This window comes from Macrosteles quadrilineatus, unplaced genomic scaffold, assembly GCF_028750875.1.
Source record: "Macrosteles quadrilineatus isolate MER2022 unplaced genomic scaffold, UCM_ALF_1.0 Scaffold_9__3_contigs__length_116548681, whole genome shotgun sequence".
In the NCBI taxonomy this organism is placed as follows: Eukaryota; Metazoa; Arthropoda; class Insecta; order Hemiptera; family Cicadellidae; genus Macrosteles; species Macrosteles quadrilineatus.
Genome location: NW_026542602.1, coordinates 72,987,211 through 73,012,842, shown reverse-complemented (window position 1 = coordinate 73,012,842; position 25,632 = coordinate 72,987,211). Strand labels below are relative to the sequence as shown.

The 25,632-nt window shown below is 33.7% G+C and overlaps 1 protein-coding gene across 2 annotated transcripts; it reads right to left on the bottom strand.

Annotated features, from left to right (window-relative positions):
* Window positions 1-194: 194 nt before the first annotated feature.
* On the bottom strand, window positions 195-25,237 carry LOC129002824 (regulation of nuclear pre-mRNA domain-containing protein 1B). 2 transcript variants are annotated; one of them, XM_054430900.1, is made up of 8 exons: window positions 24,744-25,237; window positions 20,744-20,983; window positions 19,540-19,611; window positions 7,049-7,242; window positions 6,324-6,423; window positions 5,387-5,562; window positions 3,695-3,828; window positions 195-2,259 (listed from the first exon to the last, which is right to left on the bottom strand). In XM_054430900.1, the coding sequence occupies exons 1-8, from the start codon at window positions 24,892-24,894 to the stop codon at window positions 2,250-2,252; spliced, it is 1,077 nt and encodes a 358-aa protein (XP_054286875.1). In that variant the 5' UTR covers window positions 24,895-25,237; the 3' UTR covers window positions 195-2,249. The 2 variants fall into 2 exon arrangements, with proteins under 2 accessions (XP_054286875.1, XP_054286877.1); XM_054430902.1 differs by lacking the exon at window positions 19,540-19,611.
* Window positions 25,238-25,632: the final 395 nt, after the last annotated feature.

The window sequence follows — 25,632 nt, the reverse complement described above, 5'->3', positions numbered from 1 at the left end:
TGGTTTGGTGAAAAAAATATAATTTCATTATTTTAGAACCACCGTTTTGTTTAAATTGGCAAAGTTGTACCACCATATACAGTACATGTTTCAAAATATCTGGCACTATCTGTTTTTTCCTGGTATCTGTAGGATTAATGCGCAAAAAATATCTAGAGGAAAGGGGAATAATGAAGAACAAAACCTTTTAGTGCAACATAATATCATTTAAACAACTTGATAAATTTGACAACCTTACATAAAAATGATATACTGTACCTAACAATTATTTGAATGCAAACTAAAATGCATAAAAACTAAAGTGACTTGAACACAGTGAAAAATCATCAAAATATACACAAAAATTATGTTCAACATTTCTACAACTTAAGTTGACAATAGGAATTATTAGTATTCTGATCATGGATTAAACATACTCCTTATAGACTTAAAGAATTATTCTTTTGGATCACTTGAAGAGAATTGATTAGAGGATTGTAATAATATTTTAACAAAATAAAACTACTTTGTCATTAAAACTAAAGACTATAGCACAAATCATATGCTCTGCCCAAATAGGAGAGAGAAAAACAATCAACATTAACGCTCAATTGCCACCCACATGAATACTTATACATAAATATAGGCCAGAGACTACACAATAGGACGAGAAGGATGATAGCACCTTTCAATGTCAATGGTTTGATAAAAAAAAAACTTTACATTTTTTGTTTATTTTTACAAATTACAATTACTTTTCTAAAATAAATCTATCAGAAATGATTCAACACACAATATTTTTACAGTAATAGGATAGAATTATTGATTTTTGTTACTTCTCTATGTTTATTGAAAGGAAAAAACGCATTGGTACAAATTAAAAATATCAAAGTAGATCATTTCTAGGACTGTTTGATTACTCAATGTCATATTGTTAAAATCATTAGAAATAGGTGGATTAGAAAACAATGAAAAATCATGTGAAGTAAAGGAAAAAAGAAAAACTGGCCCCAGTGTTTCTGTTAGGAACTCTTACAGTGGTTTTCGATTGGAAATAATACCTCCACTTCAGTAAACCTGCAGACTTACAAATTTGTTATTTACCTGGCTACATTTCCACTTAAATATTCCCTTTAGAGATTTATTTCCTGTTTAAATAACATTAGTTTTACGGCTACATAGGTTTGCTGCTACAGAGAAGGTAATGTGTTTTTTTACAAAAATGTTGATGGCTTAGTATGAAATAAACAAAATTGCCAAATTGTATTAAAATATATCCATAAACAAGCAAACTACAACAGTTTATTAACCCCCAAATCATGAGAATAACATGAGAGTTTTAATTAAGTCTTTTTTTCTTTTTTTCTCCATAACCGTTAGGCATACAATAATGCTTCAATATGAATATACTAAATTATTTCTTTATTAAGCTCCACAAAATGGTGTGGAAAGCAATTTTACACTTTCACGTTTTTAGGGTCAAAAACATGAAAACTAATTTTTAGCCCATAAACCTAGTTTCCATAGTTCAATCAAGCTAATTAAATGTAGGTTTACACGTTTGGACCAAATTTTATAAAAACACTAATTTTTTCGGGCTAATGGTTACACAATGTATACAAATGAATTTGAACGGATGGTGTTTTTGGTCTCTGGGAACCTCAAAATGAAAAAGCAAATCGGTGTAATCAAGACCTATGATTAAAGCTTATTCCCTATACTGTATGGGAATTTCACTAAAAAAAATTAAATTACAGGGGAATTGTGAGAATTTGGTAAAGCCTCAAATTTTATGGAACTAAATCATAACAACAATTATCTGAACTCCAATTAATTATCTGAATTACCTCAATGAAAAACTATAAACTCAAGGATTAAATGGGTGATTTGCTCATAGGCTCTCTTGTAGTATTTGATAACTCAACAATTAATATGATTTATTACATACTTATAATCTACATACAATAGAAATGTTGAACTAGTTAAAAACATTGATTTTATTTTATACTGATAGGTATATACAATAATCATTTGTTACATTTAAACAAATTACCCTTAAAACAGTTGTTGTAAACCAGCTTTGCAAAAGACAAAGCAGATTAAACAAAACAAACAAAAACGCGTAAAACATCAAAACATAAAAATGATGTGCTTTGCAAAAAATCAAATAAAATAACAGAGAAATAATACTACTGCAGTGTTGTAGTATCGTAGTTCCATTCAGCCATCTTCAAAAAGGCAAATTTGGTAACAAATCGAAGAGTCAGTCTTTAGTTGAGTCTGAAAATACACAACACAAATATTAGAATTAAATCTGGTCATTAATAAAGTCATAACAACCGCAGGAGATATTCAGGATTTTTCCGTGGTCGCAGATAACAATGTTAACGTCTCTATGATCGTAGAAGACGATGATGATGTTTCTGTGTCCTTAGGAAATTATCACAAAATGATGGATTATACCTAGTCATCACAAACAACATTGTGATGAAAGCAAATTTATGATAGGTAACAAGGTAACTCTACTAAATTTATTATTATCTTTTGTGGGCGACATGCTTTAAACTGAGTTTTGAGGTAGTCCAACTGGCATTTGAGTTTTTATGAAAATTAATCCATTCCTTTTGAAATAAATATTCTCTTATGATCATAAAATATTTACCCATATAACTTTCAAATAATAACTTTTATGCTGATGCTAAAACTAAGTATTGGCACTTCAAATAAAAAAATCAAAAAGTTATTTTATTTTTTGATGGAACAGTTATTATTTATTATTTTAATATTCGCTTGTATTCTTTGTCTACGTCTATCGCACCAATTTTGAGGAAAAAATTGCCGTTTGAAGAAAATAAAATGTGGTGAAATATGTTAATAAACTTAGGTACTCACTTCATCATTTTATCTAAGCTACTCAAAAATTACATTTTACTCTTCATCTTTACACTAAATTACATTTAAAAAAAGTTTTTTACTAGGTCTGATTTACTTATTATCATTTGTAACTACCGGTACATAAATTCATGATCGATAAAAAAGGTCGGTCCGGTTAAATTTTGAGGCTCAAAAGTTTGCCTCGATTGAAAATTTCAGGCTCGCATATCTCTATTCATTTAATGATTCTTAACATCAAGATAAGATATGATAATAATAAATAATACTACGGTATGTCTACAAATCAATTGTATTTTTCAGCCACTTGGTAAAAAACAGTTACTCGCTGGCGTATTTCAATATTTATAAAAAATATTCAGTATTGTTGCTTTTGTACAATCATTCCAGGTGGACAATGTTTATTTGCTTGGATTCAACAAAAAAGAACATCAATTAGAAAAACATGGTTTTATAATATTTCATGCAAATACTGCAGTAGGACTCCCGATTATTCAAATTAATTGGGAATTAGACTGATTTGGATATGTGGACATTGGGACCCAACTGAGTGCAACCCAAATATTAGTGAATGGAGTAAAATGATCTGGTTGAACTCAGATCATAAGTTTCTGGACGCGCAGCCGCGCTAGGGCCCAAAGTGTTGTTGGGAGTGTTTTTTGCTCATTTCCAAAAACATTAGGCCCACACGGCTCTGGGGTTGTTCAGCTATCGTCATGGCTAGGAGGTGGAGGGGGTGGGTGAAATGTTCACAGGACGGCTAGTAGAGACGGAACCGTGCACCCAGACTGCTTGCGCTTACTGTACATAGCTAGCTCACTACCTGAAGAGGTCTCCGGCAGATGGTAGAGGTGCCAGGCCACTGGTGGCGGACTGTGTGATGTCCGGAAGGTTGCGCATGTGAGATCTGACCTCCTTCTGCACCTGCTTGACCTTCTGGAGCTTCTCCATGTACTCCTGAGACACAAAACATGATTGACTTATAATCAGTTGATCAGTGGCTACTTACAAGTTTGTTAGGAGTACAATTGACCTAATCTGTATTGATATTGACATATCTTTAAACTACCGCCGCAGCAAACCTGCAGACTACACAGATTTCCTATTTAGATGGCAGATTTATTTAGGTACTATTTTAATGAGTACTTAGGTTTGCTGCTACAAGAAAGGTATTGAGGTGTTTTTTATCGAAATATTGATAGCTTACCAAATTCGATTAAAATATATCAATAAACAAGCTAACTACCAGTACAGCAGTTTCATTATTCTCCATAAGAGTAACATTTGAATTAAAAATTTACAGTTGTTTACAACAACAATCCAATATGGACAATTATTTTTATAAGCTCTACAAAATGGTATGGAAGGAAAGAAATTGCTAAATTTGATGTTTTCAGAGTAAAAAATGGGAAACCCAATTTTTACCCCATTAACCCAAGTTTCCAAAGTCTGATCTTGCTGGTTTGGGAACTCGTTCGATTAAATGTAGGTTTACACACTTATACCATACTAGCTGTACCCGCGGGCTTTGCCCCGTTTAACTTTATAAGTGAGCTCGATCGCATGGCTCAATCACGTCCTGGTTGAAGTTCGTTCGCTACGCTCACTCACTTTTAGGTTGAAGCTCGTTTGCTGCGGTCACTTGCCTTCAGGTTAACTCGTTTGCTACGCTACGCTAAAAAGGTGCAGGATGAAGAGATCCAGTTTCCTGAACTTAAAAACATTTTGTCAGTTATATTTTTTAAGGGTCCTCAGGACATTAGACCGAGGTACAGGCAGAATCTCTGTGCAATCACAGCACTGGCCACCTGCACTATTTTAACACTGGCTTTGCTATGTGGCTTATACCATAGCTTGGACAATGACATTACTTCTATCTCCCTCTCAAAATCATCCCTCAGCCTAGCAGGTACAGAGTGGGTAAAGTTGATTCTTCAATAACTGACTGTGCATTATTTACCTCTAGGTTATGCTGATTTTATTTCCCTAAACATCAGTATCATTCAACATCTTCATAATTACAATTAAGGTATTAGAATAGGTGTGAGAAAGGATAGGATAAGCAGGCTTACCTTAAAAAATGTAGGCATCCCACTACATTCACTACAGAACACAGAAGAAAACACAAACAAAATAAACACTGGATATTTCGAGGCCACTGGCCCCTTTCTCAACATGGAGAGTCACATTAGATATTAAGAGTCTTTCTAATGTGAAAGACATGTGAACATGTGAAAGACTCTTAATATCTAATGTGACTCTCCATGTTGAGAAAGGGGCCAGTGGCCTCGAAATATCCAGTGTTTATTTTGTTTGTGTTTTCTTCTGTGTTCTGTAGTGAATGTAGTGGGATGCCTACATTTTTTAAGGTAAGCCTGCTTATCCTATCCTTTCTCACACCTATTCTCAGGCAATTAGCCCTTCATTATTCATACTCCTACAACCAGTCATTAGCAGTAGCACTGATAACTGCAGGAGATAACTGCACACTAAAGGCAAGAACACAACCACTCACATCAAGCGTAGCTTCAGCCTGTGCTAGGAGGTCTTTCTGCGCCTGCTTGAAGTCTTGGAGCATCTGTGCGAGTTTGCGCCTGTCCTCCATTTCGTTCAGTAGCCTCGTGTTGTACTCTGCCATCAGCCCTACAGCCTCGTTCACCTGCTTGGCCAACCGCTCGGCTGCTGCCTTGTCTGTTAACAATTCAGTCGATTACTTTTCTCGTAAAAAAACTCAACTTAGAAACATTTGCTTTTGATAAAATTATAACTGGTAATAATCACAAAGGTCATGAATCTGGTCCACATGTAAGACTCTTGTCCCCCTGTGTATGAGGTGTGTCATATCCATGCAGATGTTCAAAGTTTTTACGTAGAGCATTTTTATTAAGTAAATGGCTACTGGGTCTCCATAAAAAATCCAAACAAAATTTATATTTGGTCTTTTAACACCTATGTACTCTGTTAACATTTTGATAAAGATTTCAATGTTATTCTGGAATACATCTAAATAGATCAAACATAAACAAATTTTATAAACCTAAGAGCAGCAACTAAGATTTGTTTCTAAAATCATTTGTGGATAAAAAATAGTTCCTACAGTGGATTTAAAAAATCAAATTACTGTGGAGTGTTGATTATCTGAAGTCCAGTCATTCAAAACGTTGGATAAATAAAAAAAAAAAAAAACTTTCCCTATAGTTACGAAGACGTTGCAAACCATCATTTTCCACCAATTCTTGGCTTGTTTTTATTCTAAAATTTGGTAAATCAGACAATTGACTTAAAAGACCAACTCATTCCTAAAAGTATATCTCTAAGAGGATTGGTAAGGTAGTCAGTTGAATATCATAAATTACAGACCACAGATATCGTAGATGATAATTATTAAAAATAAAAATTTCTAAAAAGTTAAGACAAGGATTGATATGCAGGAAATGTTTGGAGTCTCCTACCTTCCAGTTTAGAAAGTAAGTTGACTTCAGAGACTTCTGGAGGCAGACTGGCAATCTTCTCTCTTACTACTGCATCACTTGATGCAGAAGTCTCCAAGTCCTGAGAAAAATATCAAAAGTTTAATTTTAAAAAGATAGGAAAATGAACATGTAATGGCAACTTTGTTTGTTGTTTGAGAATGGGCTCTTTTAAGGAGAGCCCACATTTAAAAAAGTAAATCCAGCACATCAAAGAAAGCCTTTCATTTTAAACCTTTCTTAACCTCACTTTTCAATTACAGAAAAAAATCAGGTATCTATTTTTTTCTGATAAAAAATATCAGCCATTACAAGTTTTCATAAAACCATGACCATGCCTATATTCTGTTCACAAAATGTAGGCGGTTTTAGGGAAAGAAATCTATCCCCTCCTCTAATAGCTCAATAGCTGAGGTTTGCCAAAATATAAATCAGCTGTGCCATATATATATTAAGTAAAAAAAGTAGTGAGGGAACTTTCCCTCAAACCGTCTAGATTTTGTGAACGGAGCATAGTGCATCACAATAGGTTATTGAGTTCTATATACCAGCACCACAGTTTTGCTGATCAGCCCAATAATGGAATGACTCGAGGGTAATGTCAATTTGTCAGATACAGTCTGGATTGTTGGGCTCCTAAGGCCTATTTTATTAAAGAAAAAAATGAATTCTTGAAATGGGTTGAGGTTAAGTTTGGTTTGGCTGACCTGGAGAGCCTTGATGAGTTCCTCAGGCTCTGGTGGGTCTCCCGCCGGAGTCTGAGGACTCAGGGTTACTCTTCTCTCCTTGTGACCATCCACCTCCACCTCCTTCTCCTTCTTGACACTGCCAGTGCGACTCAGCGACCCGTTGCTGGCCCGTGACTTCTTACGTGGCGGTGGCGTCTCATCCTTCTCTCCTTCTACAAGGGGAAGAGCATGTGTAAAAAAAGGTCTTGTAGAGTATAAAACTGTCTGTGTATCTGAGAGGTGTAAGTCCTCGTTTAAAAAAAGGTTTTATCCCAAGTGAATTCAATTGTGGATCCAGATGCCATTCAATGGGCTATGAATGAACGAGGATGTCTAAATGAAAGGTTGCCATTTGAAAAAAAAAATCAAAATAACTAATAGCATGGTTTTAAAAAATGAAGTAGGCTAAGAAACATGATTTTGAAATGCAAGGTAGAGGAAAAATGTACCTTGGAACTACAAGGAAAAATATCAAAGGATGGGAGGAAAAAAAATTATCCCGATAATCCTAGTGCTAGGTGAGAGGAAAGGTGTGTAAATGGGCACAAACCCGGTTAAGATGAAGGAGAGAAGTCACAAGAAGAAACAAGGAAGATTGTTAAATACCGCTGCCGTAGCAAACCTGCATACTAAGCCAATTCACGTGGCCAGATTTCTACTAAAAAATTCCCTAAAAATTATCAGAAATACTTTTAGATGGTAAATAACTCTTAAATAACTTACACCAGTGTTGATGGAAAACTCTTCAGATAGATCTCCTTCCACTCTCTCTTTGGCTTTTGAGTTTTTCATACATATTTCACCTATTCAAGTACTTCATACACATCAACCTATTCTATTATATGGTAGTGAAACATAGGTATTATCCAAGAAAAATGAAACTTGACTCATGGTGTTTGAAAATAAAGTCCTAAGAAAAATATTTGGACCAGGGAGAAATGTGGAGAATAGGGGAAAAAAAGATCACTATACGCCAACCCAGATATCGTTGCAATATTTAAAGGAAGAAGGTTAAGTTGGATAGGGCATGTGACAAAAAGAAAAGAACTAGACTGTATGAAGTTTGGAGAGCCACACCTGGAGGTAAACGTCTATTGTGAAGGCCGAAGTTGAGATCGACTGACCAAGTATTGAACGACATCAGGACAATGGGTAAAAATGTCAACTTGGCAGAAGATAGAGAAGGGTGAAAGAGGCTGGTACACGACAACTGAGATTTGTGGAGCCACGGCAGTAAGTAAGTACCCTAAGTAAATAACTCTTCAGCAGCTGTTGAAGTAAACAAAATTAACATTGCTCTTATAACAAGCAAATTCAAGATGGTCACTAGCTTCCATGGTCTATCTTGGAAAATAATTCAAAACTACAAAGAACATTTCTAATCTCACAGAATTCTAGATATTTAAATTATGATCACTTTGATGTTTAAAAAAATATTTTTGGACAGTAAATAACTCTTCAGCAGCTGATTAAAATTATCCAAGATGGCCACTAGCCTCCAAGGACTCTTAACTGTTAAACAATCTGAAACTTTCAAAAAATGTAATAGTCGACTTTAACAGTTTATAGTGTAGCAAAATTGAGTCCCTACTAATTTCTAAACTAGCATTAACCCGAATAATCATGACCAGGTAGCTGTCAAAAAGGACTGGTTTGGTATGTTTTAGTAAAAAAAATATGCAAGACTGATGTTTTACGAAAAGTCAAGAAATTCGCTCTAAGTTTACACAAAACTACCATATAAATACTTTTTTCTTTCAAAAGTTGTTAATTCAAACCGTGTTTAAAACATTGACATCGTTTAATTAAAATGCTAAATACGTAACAAACAGTCTCTTGCTGTTTTCATTAATTTTACTTTCTCCCCCTATACCATAGTATATGGAGAAAGTATTGTTTTTGTCAAAATTTTCGAGTTTGAGTTTTGAGTGGATATATTCGTTTTGGGTCCCCCTGGACCCAAAAAAGTGGTTTTTGAAGTGATGTCTCTGTGTGTGTGTGTGTGTGTGTCTGTGTGTGTGCTTTCGTGCTGCATAAGCTGTGGGGACATGAGTGTGAATGTGACCAGACTGTGTGGACCTGGTCGCTTATGTGGACATCACACACGTCCACACAATTTTCACAGGAAATACATTAACTGTGTGGACTTAGTGATGTCTGACTAGTGGCGCTCCTACAGACTTTTTGGTGAACAAGGAAAGCTGCTGGCGGCTACTAGCAATGGGACTTGAGTGTTTGGCTTCCCAATCTCCTGATATAGAATACTCCTTGTACAACATTTCATAATAAATGAATAACCCAATCAACTACATATTTAAATAATTCTTACAATTTGGTTAAACATAGCATAATTATCATTTATATATATATTTATTTATTTATATAAATATTATTTTTTTAACTTGTTATGCTACCTAATATTTTTTCATAGTTATTTATTTCACTATTTGTTCTTGTGATTCCATTTAGCTCATATTTTCACCCATCTTCTTTCATTTATTTATTTTTTCTATTTGATCAAATAGAATTAGATCAAAGTCAAAGTCATCTTTATTGTCACAAAACGTTTTTTTTTTTATGCTCTGGCACAGCCAGACAAAACAGGTGACATTGTCAAACTATACTAAAATAAACTAGCTTATATTGGTAAAAATAAATACATAGTAGGTAACAAAACAAACAATTCACATTGATTTATCTTCAAGAAATTGACCAATACTATAATAATTCTTTTCCAATAAAAATTCAAAAATTTTTTCTTTAAAAGATACTAATCCTATTATAGATTTGTAGTACCCAGGCAAATTGTTAAAAAATCTTTTACCCATATAAGAAGGTGTCCTTTCCACAAGATTTAATCTGTGTATAGGATATTGAAAATCTGTATGAAATCTAGTGTTATAATTGTGCCGATTATTTTCACTGTGGAGTTTTTCAAAATTTGATTTCACATACAATAAACATTTAAGAATATACAAATTAGGGACGGTTAGAATCTTTAGTTCTTTAAAAAGTTGCTTGCAAGAATGTTTTACGGGTTTAAAAGTCATAATTCTAAGTATTCTTTTTTGAAGTTTAAAAAGTTGATACGAATCAGATGTGACGCCCCAAAGCTCTATTCCATACTGTAAAATTGACGAAAATAAAGCGTGATAAATCATTAGTCTAGTGTTTAAATCAACAACATTTCTTAAGACCAACATTTGAAAACATACTGAATTTAACTTTTTAGAGGTGTTATGAATGTGATTCTTCCAATTCAATAAACTATCTACATCAATTCCTAAAAATTTAGCTGTGTTGCTAAAATTTTTTTTTTCATTATCAAAATAAACAAAGCCTTCAAGATCGTCCCTACACTGTGCAGTTTGAAATTTTACTATTTGTGTTTTAATGTGGTTCATTTTTAAACCGTTTACTTTAAACCATTTTGACAGATCTTGAAGAGCTTGATTCAAGGCTAAACTTAGTTCATGACTGTCTTTTGATTTAATGATGGCTGTCGTATCGTCAGCATATAACAACAAACTAGGTTTAACATTCTTAGGTAGATCATTTATGTACATCAAAAACAATAACGGTCCTAATATAGAGCCCTGAGGCACCCCCATAACAATCTTTTCCCATTCAGAAGCATACTTAATGTTTTCTTTAATAATAACTGTTCTTTGAAAGCGATCGTTTAAATATGATTTCAACCACAAAATAACTGATTCTGAGAATCTATAGGAGGATAATTTATCAAGAAGAATTTGATGGTGTACACTATCAAAGGCTTTGGATAGATCACAGAACACGCCAATAGTGCTCTGTGACCCATCCAAGCTCTGTGTTATTGAATTTACAAAATGAGCCACAGTGGAAGTGGTACTTCGATTTTTCCTAAAACCAAACTGTTCATCAGCTAATAAGTTATTAGATTCCAGAAAATAGGACATTTGATTGAATGCAATTTTTTCAAATATCTTTGAAAAAGAAGGCAGGACAGAAACAGGTCGGTAGTTATCTGAATTACTCTTAGAACCTTTTTTAAATAATGGCTTCACCTCTGCATACTTCAAATGATTAGGGAAAGTGCTATTGGTTAAAGTCTGATTGATGATTATGGACAATGGCTCAGCAACATACTTAATTACTTTTTTTATCATAGTAGTTGAAATCCCATCCCAACCAGCCGTTTTTTTATCACTTAGTGACTTGACTATTTTGATAACTTGCTGAGGTGTAACTAAACTAAAGTTAAAAATTGGAATATCAGGCCTATGTGTGATTGATTTTGTTACTAGTTCCATTGCCTTACTCTTGGAAAAATTTACCCCTAAATCCTTCCCTACCTCAATAAATTTAGAATTAAAGTGAATTGCAATAACTGTGCCATCTGAGACTAACTTGCTATCAATAACTAAATCAGGAAAAGAATTATTGATTGGCTTGTAACCAAGTTCGGCTTTAACCACAGCCCATGCTGCTTTAGTCTTATTACTAGCCTTATTTATATAACTACAATTATACATTTTCTTTGCTAGGTTACAAACAGATTTAAAAACTTTTTTGTACATTTTTACATAGCCAATAAAGTTAACATCAGTAGAACTCTTTGCTAAGTTGCTTAACATTCTTTTCTTTTGACTAGAAATTTGAATACCTTGTGTTACCCATTTTTTATTTACTGTTTTCTTTTTAATTTTAACAGGTTTGAAAGGGAAAGATTCCTCAAAAATTCTTTGAAAAGAACCAAAAAAATTATTACTGTTTAGAAAAAGGTCGTTATTTTTTGTAGTATTCCATTTCATTTTGCTGATAGAGTTTATAAAGTTATTAATATTTCTTTCAGAAAAAATTCTTTGCTTAAAAGAAGTGTGTAATTTTTGTCTATCCTCATCATTTCCCTGTAAAGAAATAAAAAGAGACCTGTGGTCAGAAAGACCAGTTTCAATATTCATACAGATTTTTGTATCAATTGGCTTAATTTTGAATGTTATGATATTATCTATGCATGAAATTTTGTTCGGCGTAATTCTTGTTGGTGATTCTATATTTATACCTAGACCAAAAATATCTAACAAATTCAAAAAATCCAATCTCTGTTGTGGAAAAGTACATGTATCTAAAATGTCAATATTAAAGTCACCTACAATATAAACATCCTTAAAACCTAGCTCTTTCTGCAGTAAAATAAACACATTTTCTAATTTATTTAAAAAAGTTCTAAAATTTGAAATACATGGAATTCTATAAATGGAAATAATAATTGCATTGAAACAAACTATCTCAATACAGCACATTTCAAAAACTAACTCATCACTGAATATACAAAGATCTTTTCTTTCAAAGAAATTCAAATTATTTTTTATTAATATACATGAGCCTCCATGAGCTGTATTTTCTCTACAAAAATGAGCAGCAACTGTGTAATTTTCTATACCGTTTAAAATATTAATTTGATCTTTTTTAAGCCAATGTTCATTTAAGCTAAGCACAGATATATTAGACTCAAGCAAAAGTAGGTCCAATTCATTTTTTTTATCTGTAATTCCTCCTTGTATATTCAAGTGCATTAACCATGCATATTTTTTACTTAACCTAGCCTCCTCACAGATAGGCCATACAAAAGATTTCTTTCTGGGTTTTCTGCTATTATTATTTAAAAAAGAACCATGATTTGAATTACACATTACGCAAAAGTTTTTAAAATTTATGTAATTGGTACCTGTGGCTTCACAGGGGAGTTTTTTTGGTGATGTGATGTGTCATTGGAAAACAGGCTTGTTGAAGACTGCAGATCCACTGTAGGGAGACCAACACGGGCTGTGTATCCACCAGATTGCTGATGGTTCTGCTCAACAGGTGAACTGCAGACAGGGATTACTGGAGGTGAATGTGGCGCGCCCCAAGGAGAACCCATCCTGATACCCCCTCCGGAGATCTGCTGTCTATTCTCTGAAGATCGACATCTGTTGATTGCTAGTTGTAATTTATCAACAAACTCTGTATGAGTCAGTCCTTTCCATAGAGGTCTTCTGCTTGTCCTTTGATCATTGGTTACAATTAGTATTTTTGCATTTGTGTTCTTTTGAAAACCAACTATTTTAGTCGCAAAATGTAGAGGATCAATGAGATCTCGCACGCAGCCCATTGGGGAGCAAATAAGTCTGCGAAGTTTTCTCTCTTTGAAAGCTGTTTCAAGTTCTTCAAAAGCTTGGTCATAATCAGTCACAGAGGGCTTGCTATCATATGTTGGCTTGGTCATGAGACTAAAAACTGTTGCCTCATTCTTATTTACCTGGCAAGCCAAAAAGTCACTAAGGCAGCTGGAGGGCTGAGGTCTGCCAAATTCCTTACGAAAAGCAACAGCCACACCCGCTGTCATATTCCTGTCATGATGTAGATCTCTTGATATTGTGTGAGCGAACGCAGTTTCTGGGTCATTTCTACATTTCTCAAGGTACTCCCTCATATCTGCCTCAACTAGAGCAATGTTATTAGCATGCTCTAGCTCTTCAGCCAGAGAAGTTGGCTCGAGTCCATTACTGGATTGTGAGGGAAGTGGTGGGAATTCCTTCAGCGACATTGCAGCAGGTGTTGACCTCGCAGGTCTCGCTGACACACTCTCCTCAACAGCAACAGCTGTACTTTGCATCTTGATGTCAGTCTGAACGCTGTTTACAATTGATTCAACAAGTTTTTTTTTACCTCCATAGTTGAGATGAAGTCCATGACTTGTGAAGCAACTTCTTACTGATCACCCAACTATGATACCTTTTGATTGATCAAAAGGTTAGTTTAATTTATTCAGTTCATTTCACATTTATGTTTTTCTTATCCATTAAATACAAATATACAATTTTTGTGAATACTTTGTTTTAATAAATATATAATTCATTCATTCATAATAAAAATAATGAGTTCGTGATATAATTAATCAATATCACATTTAAATGTTACATATATTATTCAATATAGTATTTAGTAATTAAAATAACAATTTGCAAGATCCAATTGCAACAATTTGTAAGTGAATAGACAGTGCTGGCCAGACTTTACAGTTTTAACCAGTTTTATCACTTTTTATTATTTTTTTATAATTTGATCAACATGAATGTTATTATATATTATATAATATATAATATATTATTATTTTTACTATTATTTATTATTATTTTTATTATTTTTGTACTATTATTATTTTTTTTATTATTTTATTATTTTTTATTATTTTTATTTTTTATTATTATTACAGTTTTTATCCCTGTCTTATTACATTCTTCCATTACAAGTCCCATCATTTTAATTAAATGGCCATCATTAATTGTCTTTACTTTCTGGTTAATTGCGTCCTTAAGTACGGGGTTTGTGAGTGTAGATGCTAAGTTTGAGAACGCCTCACAGAAGAAATTTACACACGCTAAAATTTGGTGATCTAGGGGCCATGACATAATATCACAACATAAATATTGGGAAGGTAAAATAAACCATTCTAGAATAGAAATATAATAAATTTAATGAAAATTGAATCCTTATGGGCAGTGAATCTTGTTAAATTAACATTTATAAGGTTTAATGTTTATCTAACGTTGCTGTCTCACCTGTGACATAAAAAAGAGCTTAATCAACAATTGAACCACAGCTTGACACAGGGCCGTCCGAAGGGGGGGGGGGGCAACCGGGTCAAGTTGACCCGGGCGCCGTAGCAAATTTTGTTTGTGGTCTTGTAGGTTTGCATGAATTGTAAAGGCTATCAGATTATGGCGTTAATAAATACGAATCTGAAAATGAGGCTGTAGTTAACAATAATATGTAACACTATAGGTGTAATCAAAATGTAAACGTAATGTAGTATGAAGCAAACATATGCGAATGCGACTAGTACTGGGGGGGAGGGGGCACCGCGACTACATTTTCTCCGGGCGCTGACAACCCTAGGGACGGCCCTGGTTGACAAAGCGTTTCGACATCCACATCATCCTAACAGTTTCTTTAGAACCGAACGGCTGCACTTTCCTGATAGATTCCGTTTTCCTAAAATTCATTCGTACGGACATAATTCATTTGAAAAAAATAGAAAGAATTCAGTAATAAAGTGAATTACAATTAAAAAACTGAGAAGACAAAATGTTTAACCCTCCTCTAATAGTAAGGGGTTGTCGTCAAGATGCTACCCCAACAAAACGCCCCCATCTAGATGACCGAAGTGTTGGGTTGACTTGTAGGTTGCAATTTAAGTGCCGTACCGACAGTATAGTCATTAATTAAAATATATAGTACATTTTCCTTACGTCCGCCAGTAATTTTAATACGGGAATATGCTTTATTTCTTCTCATAAAACCTTTTGTACTGCCGTTGATTATGGACGCTAACTGACTACAAGTACAGGTAATGTATCATATATAAAGAGTGATTCATATGATAATATTTCTTTGTACTATTGGTCGCTGATTACTGTACAGAATCATCTTTTTCCTACCTGCATTAATCCATTTACACTATCATCGATTAAAGACGCTAACTAGAGCTACAGTTAAACATAGTCAAGCTATAGTCAAATTTGAAACTGAATTGAGTACCTCATCTGAAAGGGCTTTCTGTTCAGATACAAAGTCAGTTGTTGTCATAGAATAAGTCAAAACCAAATACAGCAAAGTATTTAATTTATATATTATTAATATATAAAATATTCAATTTATATTAATTAATAAATCAATATTGTAAAACATTAATATGAAATTAATACTATAAAATATTTATATCAAATTATACAATATTAATATAAAATATTAAATTATATTAGTAATATGGAACCAAATCGATTGTATCACTGAAAAATGTCGATAGTTCTCCAGCAATATCTTTATGAAGACATTGGTGTTTTGGCCTGATATTTTAATCTGACGAGAAACTGTATTTCTTACTTATTAAATATTTTAATCTGACAAGAAACTGTATTTCTTACTTATTAAATATTTTTTACAATGAATTAATACATGAATATTGTTATTTCATATGCTAAATAGCAATTCGGATGTGACTAATATACAACGATTTGTTTATAAAGAAGAGTGGAGACAATATAACCTAAATATACTGTCAAAATGCAACCAGTGAAATTCCCAATCTGTGTGGACATTAACACCTTCAAGCGAAAAAACACTCGATTGTGTCAACATTTGCATTATCTGTGTGGACATGTGTACTAGCTTTTGCATTACCTGTGGGGACATGACCGACTCTTGCATTAACTGTGGGGACGTCCACACAATTTTAATGATTTTTTTTACTACATTTAGACCAGTAAACAAGGAGTGTTCTTTTATTCATCTTCAATTTGAGGTTAGAAAGAACCTAGGATATTTTTTTCAGCCGTGTGCCTTGATGTCCACATAGTTTGGTTAAAAACCCATGTCCACACAAGTATAGGGATGGCGTGTATGTGTGTCTGTGTGTGTGTCTGTGTGTCTGGATGTGTACAGAGCTAGGGACTACACCTGTGGTCCGATTTCAATGAAATTTGGTATGTAGGTTCTAATCCGTGGTATCTCCAGGCGTTTTTTTCATTTTTTTTAAATTTTGATTTTTTATGGGGATTTTCCCATAAAAACCCATAAAAAACTGAAAAAATCGGATTTTCTCAAAAATGGCCCGAACGATTTTGATAAAAATTTAGTATGTTGTAGCCCTTTAAATTCTGAACAAAATGGTACAAATCCCATTTCTGTAAAAATTACGGTTCAAAAGTTATGGTAAATTATGTTATTTTCCCATAAAACCCCCATAAAATAACAAAAAATAGGATTTTAGACAAAAATCCGGTTTTGATTTAACAGAGTATGTTATGATCCTTACAATTTTGATAGTTTTTGCCATTTTTTAGAAAATTTTATTTTTAATGGAGATTTTCCCATAAAACCCCATAAAAAACTGGAAAAATAGGATTTTCTCAAAAATGGCCCGAACGATTTTGATAAAAATTTTGTATGTTATAGTCCTTTATATTCTAAACAAAATTGTACAAATCCCATTTCTGTAAAAATTACGGTTCAAAAGTTATGGTAAATTATGTTATTTTCCCATAAAAATCCCCATAAAATAACGGAAAATCGGATTTTCCCAAAATTGGCTAGAACGATTTTGATAAAAATTTAGTATGTTATAGTCCTTTAAATTCTGAAGAAAATTGTACAAATCCCATTTCCGTATATTTACTCTCACCGCTTACTCATGAGAAAGGTTGTTGACATTGACAATCTTATGGGAGAAAGTATGTGTCAGAATGCTGATACCGTTTATTTAATTCCTTTTCAAAATGTAAGTCTATCTCTTATTCAGATTTAAAAGTTATAATATAGTGGGAGTTCGTTGTGGATATTTATTATCTACTAATGAAAATGTTTATGGCTCTGATAAGATTAAAATGATTGTTACAACAACATATGCTGCGCTCTGGTTTATCAGCCTTCCTATTTTAATTCATACTTAACTGACTCTAATACTAAGAATAGTATTAAAGATTTATTAATATGAATATAGCATTTAGCTAAATTGTTAAAGGAGAAAACAATAATATGTTCTTATGAATTGAACTTTTACATAAAACTAGTCATTGATAGTTTGTTCTAGGCTATCTATATAAATGACATATTCATATGTCAATCATATGGTTAATGCAATAATAACGTGGTTACAAATTACTACTGTTATAGGTACAAAAACTAAAATTACAAAATTGTTTCAACAGGATGTTAATGACATTGAATCGTTTAGAGGCCTACTATGAAACCATATGTTTAGATTATGTCATAGGTTCAAGAAACATTCGATACTGTTCTAAATTCTACAGCTGTTCTAAATTCTAATGGTTTGATTAAACATTTTTTGTCATTCTGCAGCGAAAACAGCTGTTTTTAATTAATACATCTGTTGCGGGTCTAAAGCAGCTCTTTATACACCCTAGGGAGTAAAAAGCGGTTCAGTGCCTAGGGAGTAATAAGTCATCTGTTATTAACTCAGTTATAAATTTCAATTATATAAGCAATTGCATGTAACGAAAGTATATATCGATTGTTTTAATCAGTACCTTATTGTTACCTTTTTTACTTTCTCCCCCCTATACATAGTATATGGAGAAAGTATTGTTTTTGTCAACATTTTCGAGTTTGAGTTTTGAGTGGATGTATCTGTTTAATTGTCAATAGTTTGACATATTGATAGTATAACATACACAATCGTTTAGACAAAATAATTGAATCAATTACTAAAACACCTGCTTGTTTGAATTAGAGAAATTGAAAACAATTTAGAAGTCGTTTAGAGTTATTTTTACATGGAAATTATTTTAGTTTTTTAACTTATTTTGCTTAAATAATAATGCATACAGTTCTAGGATACAGAGAATGAAATAAAAATAATGATTTTTGTACTTAGGTATTTTCATTTAACTGTAGTTCGTTTCTTGAAAAAATATGTAGAGCTTTACATTGGAAACGAACAAAACACCGACTGGCTCGGCGCGTTCACTCATTTCCCTGCCAGGCGCCGACTGGTTGGCCCGCGAAATTATCTGTTGTCTCTGTGCTAATTCAATATTTTAAAACCCTCAGGAGCGGTTCGGATTTTTGACGTTTCAGATTTTTGACGTTCGGATTTTCGACTCTCTACTGTATAACTAGAACACTGATATAACAAAACTAAATACATTAAACTGAAGAAAAAAAACCTCATGCTAACTGAAGTAGAATATGATAACAATTATAAAGAGAATCGATAGCATGCACATCTTGAAATAAAAGCCTCTGTAAAACCTTCTTGAATACAATATTTTAGATTAGTAGGTAGCACAAAACTCGATAAGAAGTCAACCTTGATATGAAGTTCAATTTTATAAACCACTAAATAGTTTATGGATGACTGCAATTGATGACTTAGGTGTGCAAATACTTTTTGGCTATCCTATTGTGACTAAGCAAGGATAATAGTCTTGTGATCATTTTGGCGACTGAGAGAAAAAAATCCAGCAAAGCATGCTTGCATTCCACCATGAGTTAAAATATGTAAATTTGGGAGCACAAAACCCCAAAACAAAGAAGAGCAGTTGACTTATACCTGAACAGCAGAAGAATAATGGGAAGGTAGCTACAGTACACAGTTTTCCAAAGCCACAATATATGAGTTTAACTAACAAGAACATCTATTGATGTAGGACTTGTACTAAATCTGAGATACTTGGTCTACACAATCTTTATTTCTTGATGACTATAATGAATGAAAAATAAAATTAACTAATGGCAAGATGTAGTCTACTAAAATGGTTCCAAAAGATAGAGCCCAAACATGAGAGCGCAAACTGAAATGAATAACTGAAATAAATAATAAAATGTTTCAATATTGAAATGATGAGAACTAAGTCAATAAGGAATGTTTGATGAACATCTATCTCAAAACAAGCATGACTGTGGATTGAATTTTATTTACAAACCTGAAATCGCTTGTTGGAGGTTCTCAGGAATAGCATGTCCAAACACAACTAAAGGTTCTTGGGAACTGGGATCTAAGAGTTAAAAACAAATTCATACCATAAAAACAATTTAAAATAGTTCAAAGTTATTTATAGACTTCAGCGATATATTTTTCAAACTCTAATTAGTAGTAAAATAATTTTAAAATACTGGTTTATTTTAAATTCTATTGACCGTTTCCTCTTTTATTTAGTAAAATAATATAGATGTTTTTAATTATTTTAAACTTGTATGATTGATGCAATATTTGCATGTATTTTTTGTAACATTTTATGTAACATTTTACCCATACCAATTTAGAATAGTGCGAGTTCTCAAAGTCCTCATAAATACATGTGCACAAGACTGTAGGCCTATTAATTAAAAATTATTTTTAACACGAGAAAGTAAATAGGCAATAACGAGCAGATTTAAGTGTAAAAAAGGTTTATACATTTTTTTTTATTAAAAATTATATCCCCGTCAACACTTTTCTTACACAAACTTTTGATCAGGTTGTTTTGCTTCACTGGATGGATCTATAATGAGATAATCAAACAATCCACTTTATAAAAAGAAAACATGTCTGACTCACATTCTACGCCCAACTTTGCCTAACACTATACAAGTCGACACCAAACAACCAGAAATAAATGTATCAATGATTTACTAAATGCAGAAAAAGTTGACACTAGCCACTAGGCCTGATTTGGTGCTTTGATTGACAAACATGGACAGCGACCATAATTTTCAACTACCTGGCACAGAAGTAATAAAATATCGACTTTTATAAATGAATCTCTAAAAAGATACCTACTTAAAATGTGTTCAGAAACTTAAGTCCAGGAAGCAATAGGAAATAGGAGTATACGAGTATACAAATTGACCGGTAGGCAGGCCTAGGTCTGCTGTAAGCATTAAGCAATGCATCCCAAACCACAACAGGAAACGCTACTGCACCTACTTATCTTCTTAGCTCTACCTCAATAGCCAAAGGCAACCACAAAAATAACCTCCGTCCTGTTAAAAGAAAACCAAATAAATTGGATCTATTATGTGGTATGTACAAATATCTACCTGTAAAAGCAGCATACAACTCTAGTAAGTTAGTAGGCACTACTCCTTAGATTAGTTACAGACCTGATAACAAATTGTACAGTGAACAATCTGCAGTTCATTACTTACTATACGCTCTTCTGAAGTCTGCAATTTGTGAGCGGCTGTAGACTCCTCTCTCTTCCCAAACGTCAAGCAGTCTGTTGATATTCTTTTTTGTCTTGTCATTATGCACTCTTGTACCAATAGTTTCGAAAGCTTTCTTCAGTACAGTGCCAAACTCTTTCCCATACTCTGGTCCTTTCTTTTTACTGTTCTGTATGACATCATTAGCCAAATACATGAGTGTAAGTTGCCTTCCTTCATCTCCTGAAATGAAGACTTTTTTTAAGAAAGGAAGTAAAACTTTGTGACGAAGCTATTACTGGTTAATCATTCAAAATTTGATCATCCTGATTTATTTTTTGCATGCAACATAAACAATTACCACAAAGCCATTTTTAAAATAATTTTTACCAGGCCTACCATAATAATAAAATATGTAAAATTTTACTAGGTATTAAAATCAGATGAATTGAAACCATAAACCATTTCAGGCTGTGACGGCGATAAGAACCTGCGGGCCCCACCTCAAGTTTGTTCACCCCCGGGCCCCTCCCAATAATCTTTAAAAACAATACATTATCACAAGTATTTACCTAAACTTGCAATTTTGCTTGGCATGGTATCTCCTGAGGAGGATTTGAGGTGTCATCATCGTCTTCCATGGTCGTGACAAAATCATGATCGCGCAGTCATGAAAACATTATCATAGTCTATCACGATTGCAACCAAACCTAGGAAATCATCAGATAACAGCATCATGTTTTCCACAATCGCGGCAAAATCCTAGATATATCTCCTGCGTGAAAAGAAACGTCACCATAAATCATCTTCTGCAATAGCGTCAAAATCTTGAATAAGTTATCTCGCACGGTCAAGGAAATATTAAAATTGTCTTATGGTAGTAAAATCTAATCATTATCGTCTACCCCAATCACAGCATAATATTAAACATCTCCCGTGGCCATCATTGGTACCCGCAAGGAAATGTTCTCGTCGAGATCCGCGATCGTGGAAAACCTTGTGGTCGTCATCCTTGCTGTCAAGCTCTTCGGTCGCAATGTAATTGCGGACATAAAATCACGAGGCTTTAAGTTACTGTCTTTGTCCTTGATCTCTCAAACTTGTAGGCTAGACTTGGCTCGCCTCGAAAATTGATAGGCTATTCTAGGCCTAGGCCTATATACTAAAAATCAACAGTTTCCAAAACAAACCGATTCTAAACCAACCTGATTTTGACCCAAGATGTGAAGGTATTTTTTTTTTTAATCTGACTCAAAGTACCTAAACAAATCTAGTGTGCAGCCTCCTAACAGTATCAATGAAAGAATGGATTGATTTATTTAGCTAGTGTCCTAGGCTCCTAGGTTTATATGACGATTTGATCGTAAAAAATGGTCTAGTTCATTCATTTGAATTACATAGATGGGCCTCTCTGGTGTGATCCACCGGGGACCACATTCATTGGTCCTAAATATGAGCAGCCTAGATTATAGCGCCTTCACGCAGGCTACGAGGACAGTTAATGCCAACCTAGACATGACTGATGTCAATTTTTTTACTTAGATTAGAAGAGAATTTCTTTCGATCGGTCAAGTAGGCCTAGTGTCAGTTTAGCTGTTGTAGGCTTAACTACATTTGTCCTAGCACTCCTTGCTGTTAAATTACGTCACAACAAAATTAGGCTATGGTATCTTTAATACACATCATATATAGCCTATATTGTTGCGTTAGAGGGCCCATGTGGCAGAGCCCGTCGCAGGTCAAGTGGGCCAGCATTAGTTGCTTGACTAACTTATCTAAGATAAATTTGATAGGTAGGCCTAACTTACTTGCTAGGTTTTGTCCTTAGGTAAAACTAAGCATGTTTTTGTTAGCTTAAAAATAATTTTGTGAAAATGTCTGGAATTACAAATTTTTTATTGGGGACCATTTTTTATAGGCCGATCGTGGTCTTTACGTGTTTGTAAGCATCTGCGGTTTTTTAAATATCTTGGCAATGGGTTAAGCCTATTTACTCTAGGACTCAAATAAAAAGCATTGAATTCGGTGCATTTTGGCCTAGGTACACATTGAATCCATTATCACTTGGCTTCATGGGCCTTTTCTAATTACTTAGGCCTAGGCCTATTATTTGTTTTAATTTTTTTTTTAATTTTAATCAAGAGGATTTGTCTAAGAATGGACAGTTTCTCATCCCTAACATTATTTGTGCTTTTACACTTAAGTTATGTAGTAGCCTAGGTAAGGTAACTTTGTGTAATTGTTTGTAAAAAATTGAAAATAAAAAAATCGGTTTTAACTTAAAAGCTTGTAACTCTTTAAGAGGTGAGTTAACTTCTCACTACCGGCACCTACTTAGGTACTGAAACTTTAAAAAACAACTACACTAGCCTACTGAAATGAAATGCTTTATTATAGGCCTACTATGAAGTGTAATGGCACAAATAATATTAGGGATGAGAACCTGTCCCTTCTTAGACAAATTATTGATTAAAAACTGAGATTTTTTTATTTTAACCCTCCGAGTGTCCCTTGTTTTGGCCTTAATGTCTGCCTATTTTTTGCTCATTTGCAAGGTTTTATTAAAACGGATCTGAGAAGCTTGAAAACAATGTTAATTATACCGTAGGCCTACTGTTCTATATATACCATTTTGTTTGGAAAATCATGGGCTTCAATATTATACATAGAACATAAGGAACATTTGTTTCAAAAAAATTTTTTTGGTAAAAATAAAAATATTTTGGAAAATTTTCAAAAAAAAAAAATAAGTTCACGCTCAATGAAATTGTATAAATTATAGGCCTATAAATATTTGAAAATAGCCACTTTGTTCTAAATTTTATGAGGATTACAAATATAATAATATAAGGAAGTAGATTTGCAAATAAATAAGTTATGGGCAAAAAACAGATTTCAGTACATAGCGTTTAGCTAAGAATGCATAGCCTAACCATAGCTAGGAATCTGGCTGATAATTTACATCAATATCACTACCTACTTCTTCAGGATCATCAACCAGCCCTTCAAAATCACTTAAATCTTCTTATAATGCACCACGTACCTATATCACTACTTTTGATTTTTAACACTAAAACAATGATAAACGTAATAAAACACATCAGTCATCGGTCCGAGGTTAACCAAGCTGTTTACAAATACGCACGTCAGCTGTCTGCTACAATATTTTCGGAACTAAATTGAATAGCGCTTAGAGACAGACCTCCGGAGAAAGCTCTGAATCTGTCAAATAAAACGATACCTAACTCGATCCAGTTCAATCCGATTTTGTCAGTCATAGAGCCTTCGCCGTAAACAGTGTTTATGAGTCGCTGCAGCGACACAAAACACTACACAAAGTGTAAATAACACTCGGAGGGTTAAAATAAAATAAATTTGAGTTAAAAAGACATAAGTTATGAAGCCAAGTGATAAGTTAATGGGTCGGATGTATGTGGAGTCCTACACTCTCCTCAAGGACCACGGGCGTGCATAACTGCATTTTACTTTTATCTCCCAATAAAAAAATAAAAAAAACAAACAATTTTGAATTCAAACAGCTGCTATTTTTTACTCAGTTGTTCCTTTGAGCTCAAATTTGTGGCATTGTATTCTAACTTACCAATAAAGATGTACATATGCTTAGGATTACGATTTTATTCTGTCTTCTACCGGGGGTGCCCCTGAAGAGTTAACTTAACTTAGTGTAGGCCTATAGGCCTACTAGGCTAGCATTGCAAATTCAAGTGTTAAGAATGTTAGGTTTTTAAAGAAACTTGAGCTTTCATAGGCGATGCAGACATATCAAAGATTTACCAAAGGGTTTTTCGTGTTGGCTATGATTTGCTTGTTACTTTGTTTACATTTGTTCGTAGGCTTTGTGATTCCATAGGCCTGGGCTTATTTTTAACAACACTGGTGCCTGGGTGTATTGAACCTTACCCGCTTAATGGGTAGGAGGTAGCGGCACTTAGGCTATTATAACTTAACTAAACGAAGCTACAGAAATTAATAATAGGCCTACCTTTCTGTAACTCTCGTGCCCACATCTTCACAATGGCTTCGTGGTGTTTTCTGTGATGGATGAGCCATAGAGACAAAGTTTGTATACTTTGTTGAGAAGCATTCAAATCGTCTAATTTCTTTGAAAGAGCGGTGTCTGTAAAACCAGCCATGCCTCCAATTCTTAAGGATAAATTAAATAGTTAAAAACATTGATGTGATGAGCTTTTCTGATGACACAAACACCTCACCTCTGTTACTGTGCCTAATATCTGTAGGTATATATAGTCAATGCTAATATTCACATAATGCCACCATGTCTGCCAAACTAATGTTACTTTCCACAAACAAAACAAAAGATCACTTAGCTGCAGCTCGATATTTTATTGATTAGTGATTTAGATTATTGCTGTGCTAACAAACTTAAAGAAATCCGAAAAAAAAACTATCACATCACCATTCATCTGCTATCACGCTATCGCTATCACTTTACTTCAACAAACTTCAGTAACTTCAGACTTCACCCTACCTTACACTTATTTTGATGTTTAGTTCGTTGGGTTGGTTGGACTAGGATTGGGATTGGATTGATTTCGATTTCACTTCTGACTTCACTGTCACTGTCACTAACTTGCAACTACACTCACCGGTCAGCACAATTTTTATTTCAGCTGCAGTTATTTTAATAAGAACAAAATGAGAGCATCCTATTGGCTGAGGGAACACCATTAGCGCAATGTAACGAGTTGAAGCCATCGGCCTCAGTGGTCTAGTGGATAGCGTGCCGTACTTTTAAACTTATGGTACCGGGTTCGAAACCCATCGGGTGCACAAACTTTTTGTCTAAGATTTTTGCATTATCAGCAAGTTTGGTTAGTTTTGTTAGGTTATAACAGTTAAATTTTATAATT